We start from the raw sequence: 12584 nt of genomic DNA on the forward strand, positions 1-12584 counted from the left end.
GGCTACAGTTCACAGACTGCCCTGAACAACCCACAGCAGACACCACCTTTTTCAAGCCCACAACACACCCAAAGGTTCAACGACACCACCCTGGACCAGGAAATTGAACCCATCACGCCCAACAGCCCAGCAAGGCCAGGCTCACCCAGCAGCCCTGCAGGGCCAACATGTCGTGGCCCGTTGCCTCCTTGAACACTGGGTCCGTGCCGTGATCTGGAGGCTCGGGCTTCCCGCTGCTCCAGGTAGGGCCCTGTACAGTCTGCAGCTTGGCCCTCACCTTTAATGAAGGGAGGGCCTCACTCTCGCGGCAGCGCTCCGTGGCCCAGTGTGTAGCGCTGCGTCTCGCTTACTTCGCTCCCGCCCCGTTAATGCCCCAGAGAGGAAGTGGAGAACATTTTTCACGCTCCACCTCCTCTCGGGGGCAATAACTCCAATTTTGCGAGTGGGGCGAATGTTAACGTCCCTGAAATGGACATTATGCAATTTCTCGGCCCATGGCTGTGGATGTGCATGGAATCAGTGGCAAGGGTACGGAGATTGTTATAGGAACCAAAGACGATGGTTTCGGTTTGCCTAATGTTCTAACTGGGAGAAATTGGAGCTCATCAAAGACTTGAGTAGTCTGACACAGTAGTGGTAGAACTGGGCGTCGTTGGCCTACGTGTGGACGATGACCACGTGTCTGCGGACGTATTCAGCAAAGGGCAGCATGTAGATGAGGAAGGGGAGGGGCCAAGGGAAGATCCCAACGTTAGCACATGAACCTGAAAGGGAGCCATTGCTGAAGAAGCTTCCATGCTTTCCTATCTAACTGTAGCCACAGCAAGGGAGGGCAGCCCCCCCTGGGGTGGACAATGGAGGAGAGGAGTTGGAAGAGGATACCGTGGTGACCGTGTCAGAGGTTGTAGCAAGGTACCAGAGGAAGAAGGGGAAGAGACCAAGGTGCAATTTAGTGACAAGGTGCACGTGGTGATTTGGGCAGGGCAAATGATGGAAAGTATAGGCAGGCATGTAGGTTGCACTTCAGTCCCACGCTCCTGATCTTCGGGCACCCTGTGCGGAGGGGAGCGGGCAAGTCGGAAGACCTCCTCGTAGGACTGCTCCTGGCCAAGGGGGCCATTAACCGGTCCAGGCAGTGGGCAGTCGAGGGAGTCATTCAGCCCGACTGCCTGCCTTTCTTCCGCGGTTACGTTCGAGCCAGGGTGTCCCTGGAGATGGAGCACGCGGTGTCCACCGGTACACTCGCAGCCTTCCACGAGAGGTGGGCGCCGGAGGGACCCCCGGCAACCAAATTTTAATTTGACCATAGTTTTTGCAAAAGCATCATTTGTTAATTTGTCAGTTCGAGTGCCTCTTTAAACAAGGGGGCACTTGATTTAAGGTTTACTTAAAATAGTTGTTGGTTTCAGGCAGGGCGTGTTGCTGCCCATGAACTGAGATTCAATCAGAGACATGTCAATGCAATCGTGCACAGTAAGGGCCTTGCTTATGAGCGAATGGACATTCTGCACGGAATTGCAGAGCGGGGCAGTGATTGATCCACTGGCAGAGTTTAAGGGAATGGTGAGCAGGACAGGAAGGAGGTTGGCACGGTTCATCCCCAGAGGGTGTTCTCGCGGGAGGACGATTGGATAGTTGGGGTTGTAGCCTGTAAGGATGCAGAAATTGGAGCTTTGATGGTCCTTTCAGATAATGCCAAGAGAAGTGAACAGGATAACTTAAGCTTGGGATGGCAGGAGAGTAGTAAAGAATAGTGATGGATTGGGATTGGGGACAAAGTACCCAGGAAGGGAGAAATGAAGTGGGCAGTGACTGGGTGCTGGACAGGGGAGGAGATGGGAGAGAAGCCGCCATTGGAATAATGGGCTTGGGTCTGGAGCGGCAGCCAAAATGTGCGTGTGAATGGACCCTAGAAGCAATTCAGGTTACAGAGACCTGGCAGTGTTCGATTATAAAGACGGAGGAAACAACAGAAGCATCCAAAGTTCAGGGCTGAGGCCCTGTGCTGGGTTTGAAGTTGACTTGCAGATGGGTAGTGAATCAGGAGCCATTGGAAAGACACAGTATCAGTCAGCACAATGCTAGTGGATCAGGGGGTCGGACAGAATTAGAGAGTCAACCACAAGAGATGTGGATCCTGAGGTGCAACCCAGGTGTGTACTGGCTTTAGGTACAGCTGTGGAACTGATATACTCACAGAGGAAGCATTCACGTGGTCAGAGTTAGGGTTCAGGTGTAATACTGCGGTTCATACTAGAAGATGAGTTTTAAATGATGGAAAGGATGAGATACAGATTTAAACTGAATTTAAAACCAGGTCTTCTAAACAATGTTGTACTACCAGCAGTGTAAAATCTTTATGGAATTCCAACAATTATTTCACTGCTAGGGATCAAAAGTTTGGGGTTAGATTAAAAACTCAAATCAGCACAGCATCTCTGAAGAAATGCATTTTATTATTAGTTGAGTACTGTTGACAATGATTAGTGGGCAAAATTTAGAATTTAACACAAGAATATAACAACATACGAAAATGCAGAGCAGGAAAAGACAGCTGGTCCATCAAACTTGCCCAACATATGATGGCCGGAGCATTGTGACTTAAACCCTTCCTCTGCCCCCCACCCTTCCCCATCCCCTCCTCCCCCCACCAGACATGTATTTTCCTGGGAGAGGCAATAAATCTCCAACGGTAGGCTAATACCTGGCAGAGATTTCCTGGTGAGCATATCATTTGTGTATATCCGCTCCCCATTGAATCTACACCATTGCTAAATTAAACAATATTGCATTTTAAATAAACATTTTAATAAATCAACCTACTTTTGAAGACACAAATGTACTGTGCTCTTTCCAAGTTGTCTTTTTTTAGCTGGCCTCCCTTGCCAGGACACGAGTTAACGTGTTGAAACCACTGGTCTGAAGCCAAAGGGTTGCATCTTTGCTCTCCGGTTTCATTTTAAGATGAAAATGGGAAGTGTGTTTGGAATGAAAATTTTAATAACAGTGGGTTTTTAAATTCTGTACCAGGACGGGACAGTGTATTTACATTTAACTGTCACTTAGGCCAGCATTTATTGCCCATCCCTCATTAGAAACATAGAAAATAGATGCAGGAGTAGGCCATTCGGCCCTTCGAGCCTGCACCACCATTCAATATGATTATGGCTGATCATGCAACTTCAGTACCCCACTCCTGCTTTCTCTCCATACCCCTTGATCCCTTTAGCCGGAAGGGCCACATCTAACTCCCTTTTGAATATATCCAACGAACTGGCCTCAACAACTTTCTGTGGGAGAGAATTCCACAGGTTCACAATTCTCCGAGTGAAAAAGTTTCTCCTCATCCCGGTCCTAGATGGCTTTACCCCTTATCCTCAGACTGTGACCCCTGGTTCTGGACTTCCCCAACATCGGGAACATTCTTCCTGCACCTAACCTGTCCAATCCCGTCAAAATTTTATATGTTTCTGAGATCCACTCTCATTCTTCTAAATTCCAGTGAATATAAGCCTAGTCGACCCAATCTTTCTTCATATGTCAGTCCTGCCATCCCAGGAATCTTCACTGCACTCCCTCAATAGCAAGAATGTCCTTCCTCAGATTAGGAACTGCACACAGCTCTCACCAAAGCCCTGTACAACTGGAGCAAGACCTCCCTGCTCCTATACTCAAATCCTCTGGCTATGAAGGCCAACATGCCATTTGCTTTCTTAACAGCCTGCTAAACCTGCATGCCCTTGTATCTCATTGACCTTGAGCAACTAACAACTGGAGCTTGTTGGGACATTTCACAGGGCAGTCAAGAGTTATATTGCTGTGGGTCTGGAGTCACAGATAGGCCAGACCAAGGACAGCAGATTTCTTTCCCTAAAAAGGACATGAATGAATCAGATGGGTTTTTAAACAACAACCCAGCAGTTTTATGGTCAACATTATGGACACTAGCTTTTTTTTTTAAATTGCAGTTTTACTTAAGATGCCGTGGAGAAATTTGAACCGATGTCACCGGATCATTAGTCCAGGCCACTGAATGAGTAGACCGATAACATAACCGCTGTGCTACTGTTCCCTGGTAAAAGCAGCGAAGAAGCAATGAAGGCATCTAAAGTGCAGGTCTGCGGTGGGTTTGAAGTCAGGACTGGTTGGGCCGAATGGCCTGTTTCTGTGTTGTATATCATTTGTAATCCTATGACTTGCAGACAGGGATTGAATCAGGAGCCATTGAAAGGGCAGAGTATCGGTGGGCACAATGCTAGTGGATCAGCGGATCGGCCCTGCAGGTACTTATCCAACTCCCTTTTGAAAGCCACGATCGAGTCTGCCTCCACCACCCTCTCAGGCCGTGCATTCCAGATCCTAACCACTCGCTGCGTAAAAAAGATTTTTCCTCATGTCGCCTTTGGTTCTTTTGCCAATCGCCTTAAATCTGTGTCCTCTGGTTCTCAACCCTTCCACCAATGGGAACAGTTTCTCTCTAATTAGACCCCTCATGATTTTGAACACCTCAATCAAATCTTCTCTCAACCTTCTCTGCTCCCAGGAGAACAACCCCAGCTTCTCCAGTCTATCCACGTCACTGAAGTCCCTCATCCCAGAAGCCATTCTAGTTAAACTTTCCTGCACCCTCTCCAAGGCCTCCACATCCTTCCGAAATTGTGGTGCCCAGACATTGACACAATACTCCAGTTGAGGCCTAAGCAGTGTTTTATAAAAGGTTCTTTATAACTTCCTTGCTTTTGTACTCTGTTTATAAAGCCCAGGATCCTAATGCTTTTACAACAAATGTATCCACTGGTCCTGCCACTTTCAAAGATCTGTGTATGTACACCCCCAGGTCTCTCTGTTCCTGCCCCCCCCCCCACCCCCCTTTAAAAGTGTACCATCACCAAATCATAGAAATTTACAGCATAGAAGGAGGAATTTTCAGCCCATAGTGTCCGCGCTGGCTGACCAAGCAGCTACCCAGTCTAATCCCACTTTTTAAGCTCTTGGTCTGTAGCCCTGCAGGTTACGGCACTTCAGGTGCACATCCAAGTACTTTTTAAATGTGGTGAGGGTTTCTGCCTCTACCACCCTTTCAGGCAGTGAGTTCCAGACCCCCACCACCCTCTGGGTGAAGAAATTTCCCCTCAAATCTACTCCAAGCCTCCCCCCCGCCAATTACTTTAAATCTATGCCTCCTGGTTGTCGACCCCTCTGCCAAGGGAAGTAGGTCCTTCCTATCTATTCTATCCAGGCCCCTCAAACCTTTTTACACCTCAATAATGTCTCCCTTCAGTCTCCTCTGTTACAAAGAAAACAACCCCAGCCTATCCAATCTTTCCTCCTAGCTAAAATCCTTCAGTCCAGGCAACATCCTCGTAAATCTCCTCTGTACCCTCTCTAATGTGATCACATCTTTCCTGTAATGTGGTGACCAGAATAGCACACAGTACTCTAGCTGTGGCCTAACTATGTCTTATACAGTTCAAGCATAACCCCTGCCTCGACTAATTAAGAAGGCATTTCTTAACCAGCTTATCTATCTGGCCTGCTGCTTTCAGTGATCTGTGGACATGCACTCCAAGGTCCCTTTGTTCCTCTACATTTCTCAGTGTCCTACCATTTAATGTGAATTCCTTTGCCTTGTTAGCCCTCCCCAAATGCATTACCTCACACTTCTCCAGGATGGAATTCCATTGGCCACTGTTCTGCCCACCTGACCAGTTCATTGATATCTTCCTGCAGTCCACAGCTTTCCTGCTCACTATCACCACACGGCCAATTTTAGTATCACCTGCAAACTTCTTAACCATACCCTCTACATTCAAGTCTAAATCATTAATATATACCACAAAAAGAAAGGGACCCAGTACTGAGCCCTGTGGAACCCCACTGGAAACAGCCTTCCAGTCACAAAAACATCCATCAACCATTACCCTCTGCTTTCTGCCTCAGTCAATTTGCCACTTTGCCCTGGGTCCCATGGGCTTTTACTTTTGTGTCCAGTCTGCCATGTGGGACTTTATCAAAAGCCTTGCTAAAGTCCATGTACACTCATCGACCTTCCTTGTTACCTGCTCAAAAAATTCAAGTTAGTCAGACTCGACCTTCTCTTTTAATTATATGTTTTTATCGTCAATCAATAAAAATAGAATAATTATCCAATCTGGATGACGTTGAAAAACACGAAATATCTGTAAGATATATATACAGTTCACATTGAATAATACTGAATTATTATTGCACATCGCCCATTTCAAGATGTCCTCTCCATGAAGTCTTTGTGATTACCCCAAAATCTCACCGTGTTTTTGACTAGTTACTGCTGTTACAATAATAATGTGGCCCCGTATGGCTGGTCCCTTCCAGTACTGATCTCACCTGGGGTGGCACCAGGTAACATAAGGGGTGGGTGCAGAGGGTCCATCACCAGGGTGGGGATCGCCAACTGGTACCCAGGCTGTTGCTTATAGACGACTGACGGGTAGGAAATGCCCTTGGGGATGTGGACATAAGCTGGCACACCCGAACACGGAAGGAGTTGGGACACCATGTCCCAGTGGAAGCTTTGTGCACTGGAGTACTCCATCTGACGCTTCAACTTCATTCGTCGGTTCTGAAACCAGGTCTTTACCTAAAACAAAATATCAAATTGAAAGATTATATCAACTAACAAATAATAAACAGGGCCACTGATTTACCGTGACACGTCAAATGACCTTTTTCTGACACGAGAACCAAGGGTCACAGTCTAAGGATAAGGGTTAAACTATTTAGGACCGAGATGAGGAGAAACCTCTTCACTCAGAATTGTGAACCTGTGGAATTCTCTACCACAGAAAGTTGTTGAGGCCAGTTCGTTAGATATATTCAAAAGGGAGTTAGATGTGGCCCTTCCGGCAAAAGGGATCAAGGGGTATGGAGAGAAAGCAGGAATAGGGTACTGCATGAACAGCCATGATCATATTGAATGGTGGTGCAGGCTCGAAGGGCGGAATGGCCTACTCCTGCACCTATTTTCTATGTTTCTATGAGATTCCAGGATTTTTACTGAACCTGTATTTGGGAATCAGATTTCTTAATTCTCTGGATAATTTAAAGGGTTGGGTTTATGGCAACTTGATTAAATTCTTCTTTTTTTGATTACATGGGATTCTGTGTTTTTCAGGAGTCTTTTCCGCCGGTATTTTGCAAATTGAATTCCACAATGCCATTTAATGTTCCCATGAAGCATGTTAATCAGTTTCCTTAATAACACAAAAGACACAAGGAGCGCCCCCTCCTCCGAGCCTCGGGCATAAAACCTACCAGCGTACAGCTCAAGGTGGCCCCAGGGTCAAGCTCTGACCTCTGCCGGTTTGGTTGCGAGGGATTAGGGGAGATACAATTGGCTGTTATCGCCCCCTGGATTCAGGAGGTGAAGCATCGGCCAGCCATCCTATCCTGCTCCTGATCACGTCTACAAACCCAGCTGGAAAATGTGTGGGTGCGAGCAGGACCAGGCCTGGTACTGACACCGCCACTTCTCAGTGCCATCACATGTGGAAGAACAATAATTGGGCTATGGTATTAAAAATACAGACTTGCATTTATACAGCGCCTTTCACGACCTCACGTCTCAAAGCACTTTACAGCCAATGAAGTACTTTTTAAAGTGTAGTCACTGTTGTAATGTAGGAATCGCAGTAGCTAATTTGCACACAGCAAGCTCCCACAAGCAGCAATGTGATAATAAGCAGATAATCTGGTCACCATTGACCAGAAACTTAACTGAACCAGGCACATAAACACTGTGGCAACAAGAGCAGGTTGGGGGCTGGGTATTCTGAGACAAGCGTCTCATCTCCTGACTCCCCAAAGCCTTTCCACCATCTACAAGGCACAAGTCAGGAATGTGATGGAATACTCTCCACTTGCCTGGATGAGTGCAGCGCCAACAACTCTCAAGAAGCTCGACACCATCCAGGACAAAGCAGCCCGCTTGAACGGCACCCCATCCACCACCTTAAACATTCACTCCCTCCACCACCGCGCACCGTGGCTGCAGTGTGCACCATCTACAAGATGCACTGCAGCAACTCGCGAAGGCTTCTTCAGCAGCACCTCCCAAACCCGCGACATCTACCACCTAGAAGGACAAGGGCAGCAGGCGCATGGGAACACCACCACCTCCACGTTCCCTTCCAAGTCACACACCATCCTGACTTGGAAATATATCGGCCGTTCCTTCATCGTCGCTGGGTCACAATCCTGGAACTCCCTCCCCAACAACACTGTGGGAGCACCTTCACCACACGGACTGCAGTGGTTCAAGAAGGCAGCTCACCGCCACCTTCCCAAGGGGCAATTAGGGACGGGCAATAAATGCCGGCCTTGCCAGCGACGCCCACATCCCAGGAACGAATAAAAACAAATTTGTCTTTTTATTGTTCTTCAAAATAGTGCCATGGGATCTTTTAAGTTCAGCTGAGAGAGCAGATGGGGCCTCCGCCTCATTTGAAAAGGGCACCTCCAACAGTACAGCACTCCCCCAGCACTGCCCTGGAGTGCCAGCCTAGATTTTGTGCTCAAGTCTCTGGAGTGGGACTTGAACCCACAACCTTCTGGCTCAGGCGAGAGTGCTGCCCACTGAGCCAGTGTCAGGAAGCCCAGTAAGGAGTCAGGAAAAAAGGGGGATTTTAAGAAAATTGACTGCAGTGAACTACTTTCAATTGAAAAATCATCTTCCAACCACGCAGTACCTGCTTTTCGGAGAGTGTAAGTTGTTTGGCCAGCTCCTGCCTCTCCCGTGCCCCCAGGTACATTTTCCTCTTGAATATCTTCTCCAGTTGTTTGAGTTGTTCGACTGTGAAAGCAGTGCGAGCTCGGTTTCCAGCTGACAGCGAATCAAAGCGCTCCCCCTCGCTCTCGTAGCCTGAAGTCTCTCCGGAACTGTTCCAGTTTAATTCACTGTCTGAATAAAAATGGAGAGAGTCAGTCCATGGGAGAAAACCCCAAGGGTGAGCAGTGTGCAGATTCTGCATCGTGACCCCAGAGTGTTTCATCACCAATGCTGCTCCTCATTGCTTCTTCCACCTGTGCCGCAGCTTTAATGTTTGTAGAGGAGGACAACATTCGAGCCAGGGTGTCCTTGGAGATGGAGCACGCGGTGTCCACCGGTACACTCATGGCCTTCCGCGAGAGGTGGGCGCCGGAGGGACTGGAGTGCATCATTACAGCAGGGAACAGAATTTTAGTTTGATTTGTGAAGGTTCCCTTTAAAGTTTATTTGTTAATTTGTGGGATCTAGTCACTGTGCCCCTTTACCAAAGGGGACACCTGGCTTAAAGTTATAATGTAAAAGAGTTGTAAAGGAGTACAGTATCCTGTCCCTGCATTGCTAAATGTACCAGCACTCTCAGCTGCTCCTGGTCACGGAGTCGTGTGCCCGCAGATGTATTGTGTAGAGCTGCCTCTTCTATAACATCTGGAACTGTTGGGGTCAAGTTTCAGCCTGAGTTGCTCCTTTTTTTTTGGAGCAACTAGTTTAGAATGGAGCATCTTAGAAATTGCAATTCTCGGTATTTAGTTTGCACCAGTTCTAGTGAGTTAGAATAGTTCCATTTTAGAACAGATTTTTTTTTCCCCAAAAGGGGTCGTGTCCGGCCACTTAGGCCCGTTTTGCAAGTTTAGGCAGCGAAAACTTACTCAGAATAGAGTAAGTGTAGATTTTTGCACGCTCAGAAAAACCTTGCCTACACTTAGAAAATCAGGCTTAGGGAAGAGAGATGGGAGGGGTGGGGGAAGGGAAGTTTACAAACATGAAACACTTCACTTTTACAAATAAAGAGCCATCATCGATAATAAATGATAAATAAATAAACCAATAAATAAATCCAAATAAATTAAGAAAAATTTTTCACAAAATTAAAAATCACTCAATAAATAAATAAATATTTCTACTCACCTACTGCAGCACCAGGGAGAAGAGGAGGGGGGGGGAGAAGAGAAGAGCAGGGGGGGGAAGAGAAGAGGAGGGGGGAGGGGAAGAGAAGAGGAGGGGGGGGGGAAGAGGAGGGGGGGGAAGAGAAGAGATGGGGGGGGGAAGAGAAGAGGAGGGGGGGGGAAGAGAAGAGGAGGGGGGGAAGAGAAGAGGAGGGGGGGAAGAGAAGAGGAGGGGGGGGAAGAGAAGAGGAGGGGGGGGGAAGAGAAGAGGAGGGGGGGGGAAGAGAAGAGGAGGGTGGGGGGGGAAAGAGAAGAGGAGGGTGGGAAAGAGAAGAGGAGGGGGGGGAAGAGAAGAGGAGGGGGGGGAAGAGAAGATGACGTGTGGGGAGGGGGTGGGAGAGAGGAGAGGGGAAGACGAAGGAGCCGGGCCCCGCCATTCGAGGCTGCGTGTGCAAACCGGTTGCTAATGGCCTGCGAATCTGCCCACACCCGGATAGGAAGCACACTGGAAAGTGGTCAGCTTGCAAAGGGTTTCATCAATTGCTATCCATGGGACTGTGGGGGCCAAACACCCTCCACTAACTGCCCAAGTAAGATCCCTCATATTAAAGCAAGGACTGTTTTACTATGCCCTCAGTCTATCCGCCTTCTCATAATCTACAGCCTTCAAAACCCCAGCTACACATCACTTGTTGCACTTCCCGATTTACCCGACCTTTTACTCTTGTTCCTTGGCGCAGTCCTGCACGCTGGGCCTTGGCTCTTCCCCCTATTGGAATAAAGTGTCACTTGGACACCATTTAATTGATTGGTGGAACAAGCTCGAGGGGCTGAATGGCCTCCTCCTGTTCCTGAGGAACAAGCTCGAGGGGCTGAATGGCCTCCTCCTGTTCCTGTGGAACAAGCTCGAGGGGCTGAATGGCCTCCTCCTGTTCCTGTGGAACAAGTTCGAGGGGCTGAATGGCCTCCTCCTGTTCCTGTGGAACAAGCTCGAGGGGCTGAATGGCCTCCTCCTGTTCCTGTGGAACAAGCTCGAGGGGCTGAATGGCCTCCTCCTGTTCCTGTGGAACAAGCTCGAGGGGCTGAATGGCCTCCTCCACAAGCTCGAGGGGCTGAATGGCCTCCTCCTGTTCCTGTGGAACAAGCTCGAGGGGCTGAATGGCCTTCTCCGGTTCCTGTCGAACAAGCTCGAGGGGCTGAATGGCCTTCTCCGGTTCCTGTCGAACAAGCTCGAGGGGCTGAATGGCCTCCTCTTGTTACAAGCTCGAGGGGCTGAATGGCCTCCTCCTGTTCCTGTGGAACAAGCTCGAGGGGCTGAATGGCCTCCTCCGGTTCCTGTCGAACAAGCTCGAGGGGCTGAATGGCCTTCTCCGGTTCCTGTCGAACAAGCTCGAGGGGCTGAATGGCCTCCTCTTGTTACAAGCTCGAGGGGCTGAATGGCCTCCTCCTGTTCCTGTGGAACAAGCTCGAGGGGCTGAATGGCCTCCTCTTGTTACAAGCTCGAGGGGCTGAATGGCCTCCTCCTGTTCCTGTGGAACAAGCTCGAGGGGCTGAATGGCCTCCTCCTGCATTTTCGGCAGCGACAGGGGGCGGATCTGAGCAATGTCCCTGCCAATGAGTGTAAGGTAGTTGAATTATAAGCGATAGAGGCGACTGTAACGACACGAACATTAATTATACAAAAACAGCGCTATGTAGAGACAATGGAACCTGGATCTCCGCCCAAGGAGAGTTCACCGAGATATAGTTTGGTAACTTTTGAGCCAACCCGAGTCACAACTGGGGTCTTGCTGCTCTGTGTGTGGTTCAGACTCACGAGCTGAACTCCTGAACTCGCTGTTGGAGGAACAGGTTTAATTCAGTGCCACTGTGCAAACCCTGAACAGTTGGATAGCCTCCGGATCCACAGCCCAATAACCACAGCCAAACTCTCCTGATCCCATGAAATGGTTGGTAGTTTGGATCAGATTATGCCTCCCGAGATTTAATGACAGAATGCACCACAAGGATTGCTAACTTTGAACCCAGAGACAATCTCCAGGGGAGCTTTTCTGGGCAGACGATGCCAGTAAACCCTCGGTACGGATATATTACCTGGGGTGGCGGTCAGCTCTCGGTCAGCCCGGTCACCAGCTGCTTTCTTCTTCATCCTTTCTTCATCCAAACAATTGTCTGCACTCGCTTCCTTTGTGCCGGAGGTCGAGCGGGGACTGTCGGGCCTGTTGCCAGCTCCAGAGACATCTGGTCTTTCGGGTTGTTGTGGGGCGGCTGAAGTGTTGCTGGCCTGGTGGCTGCTAACAGCCAGCCATTCCACAGAAAACTTCCAGCTCATCCCTCGGCCTCTCCCACAGCCCCTGCAGATCAGTCCCACCCACATACTGCAGGGCCTTTTATAGGCAACTCTCGGGCTTTCATTTGTAATTTGTTTTGCTCTCACATCAAAGTAAGTTTGCTGACACAAAGCAAGCTGCTGACAGGTACCGTAATTAGCTTATTTTGCACTTGATTGTGGCCTCTGAATGAGGCTATTAATTCCAGGCTCCACAGAGTCTGAGGCTCACACGTGTGTCTCTCTCCAGCCGAGGTGCCAAGTTCAAATGGAATCAGGAATCCTGAAACCGTCCATTCCTGCAACTTCACAAGGAGTTTGATTTAAGTCCCTAGGATCCCCCGCC

At 48.9% G+C, this 12584-nt stretch overlaps 1 protein-coding gene across 1 annotated transcript; it reads right to left on the reverse strand.

Annotated features, from left to right (window-relative positions):
* Positions 1-1376: 1376 nt before the first annotated feature.
* On the reverse strand, positions 1377-12241 carry LOC139234641 (homeobox protein vex1-like). Its single transcript, XM_070865326.1, has 4 exons — positions 12004-12241; positions 8727-8938; positions 6367-6619; positions 1377-1648 (listed from the first exon to the last, which is right to left on the reverse strand). Exons 1-4 carry the CDS (start codon positions 12239-12241, stop codon positions 1377-1379), a joined length of 975 nt encoding a protein of 324 aa, XP_070721427.1.
* Positions 12242-12584: the final 343 nt, after the last annotated feature.

The sequence above is a fragment of the Pristiophorus japonicus genome, chromosome 22, assembly GCF_044704955.1.
Source record: "Pristiophorus japonicus isolate sPriJap1 chromosome 22, sPriJap1.hap1, whole genome shotgun sequence".
In the NCBI taxonomy this organism is placed as follows: domain Eukaryota; kingdom Metazoa; phylum Chordata; class Chondrichthyes; family Pristiophoridae; genus Pristiophorus; species Pristiophorus japonicus.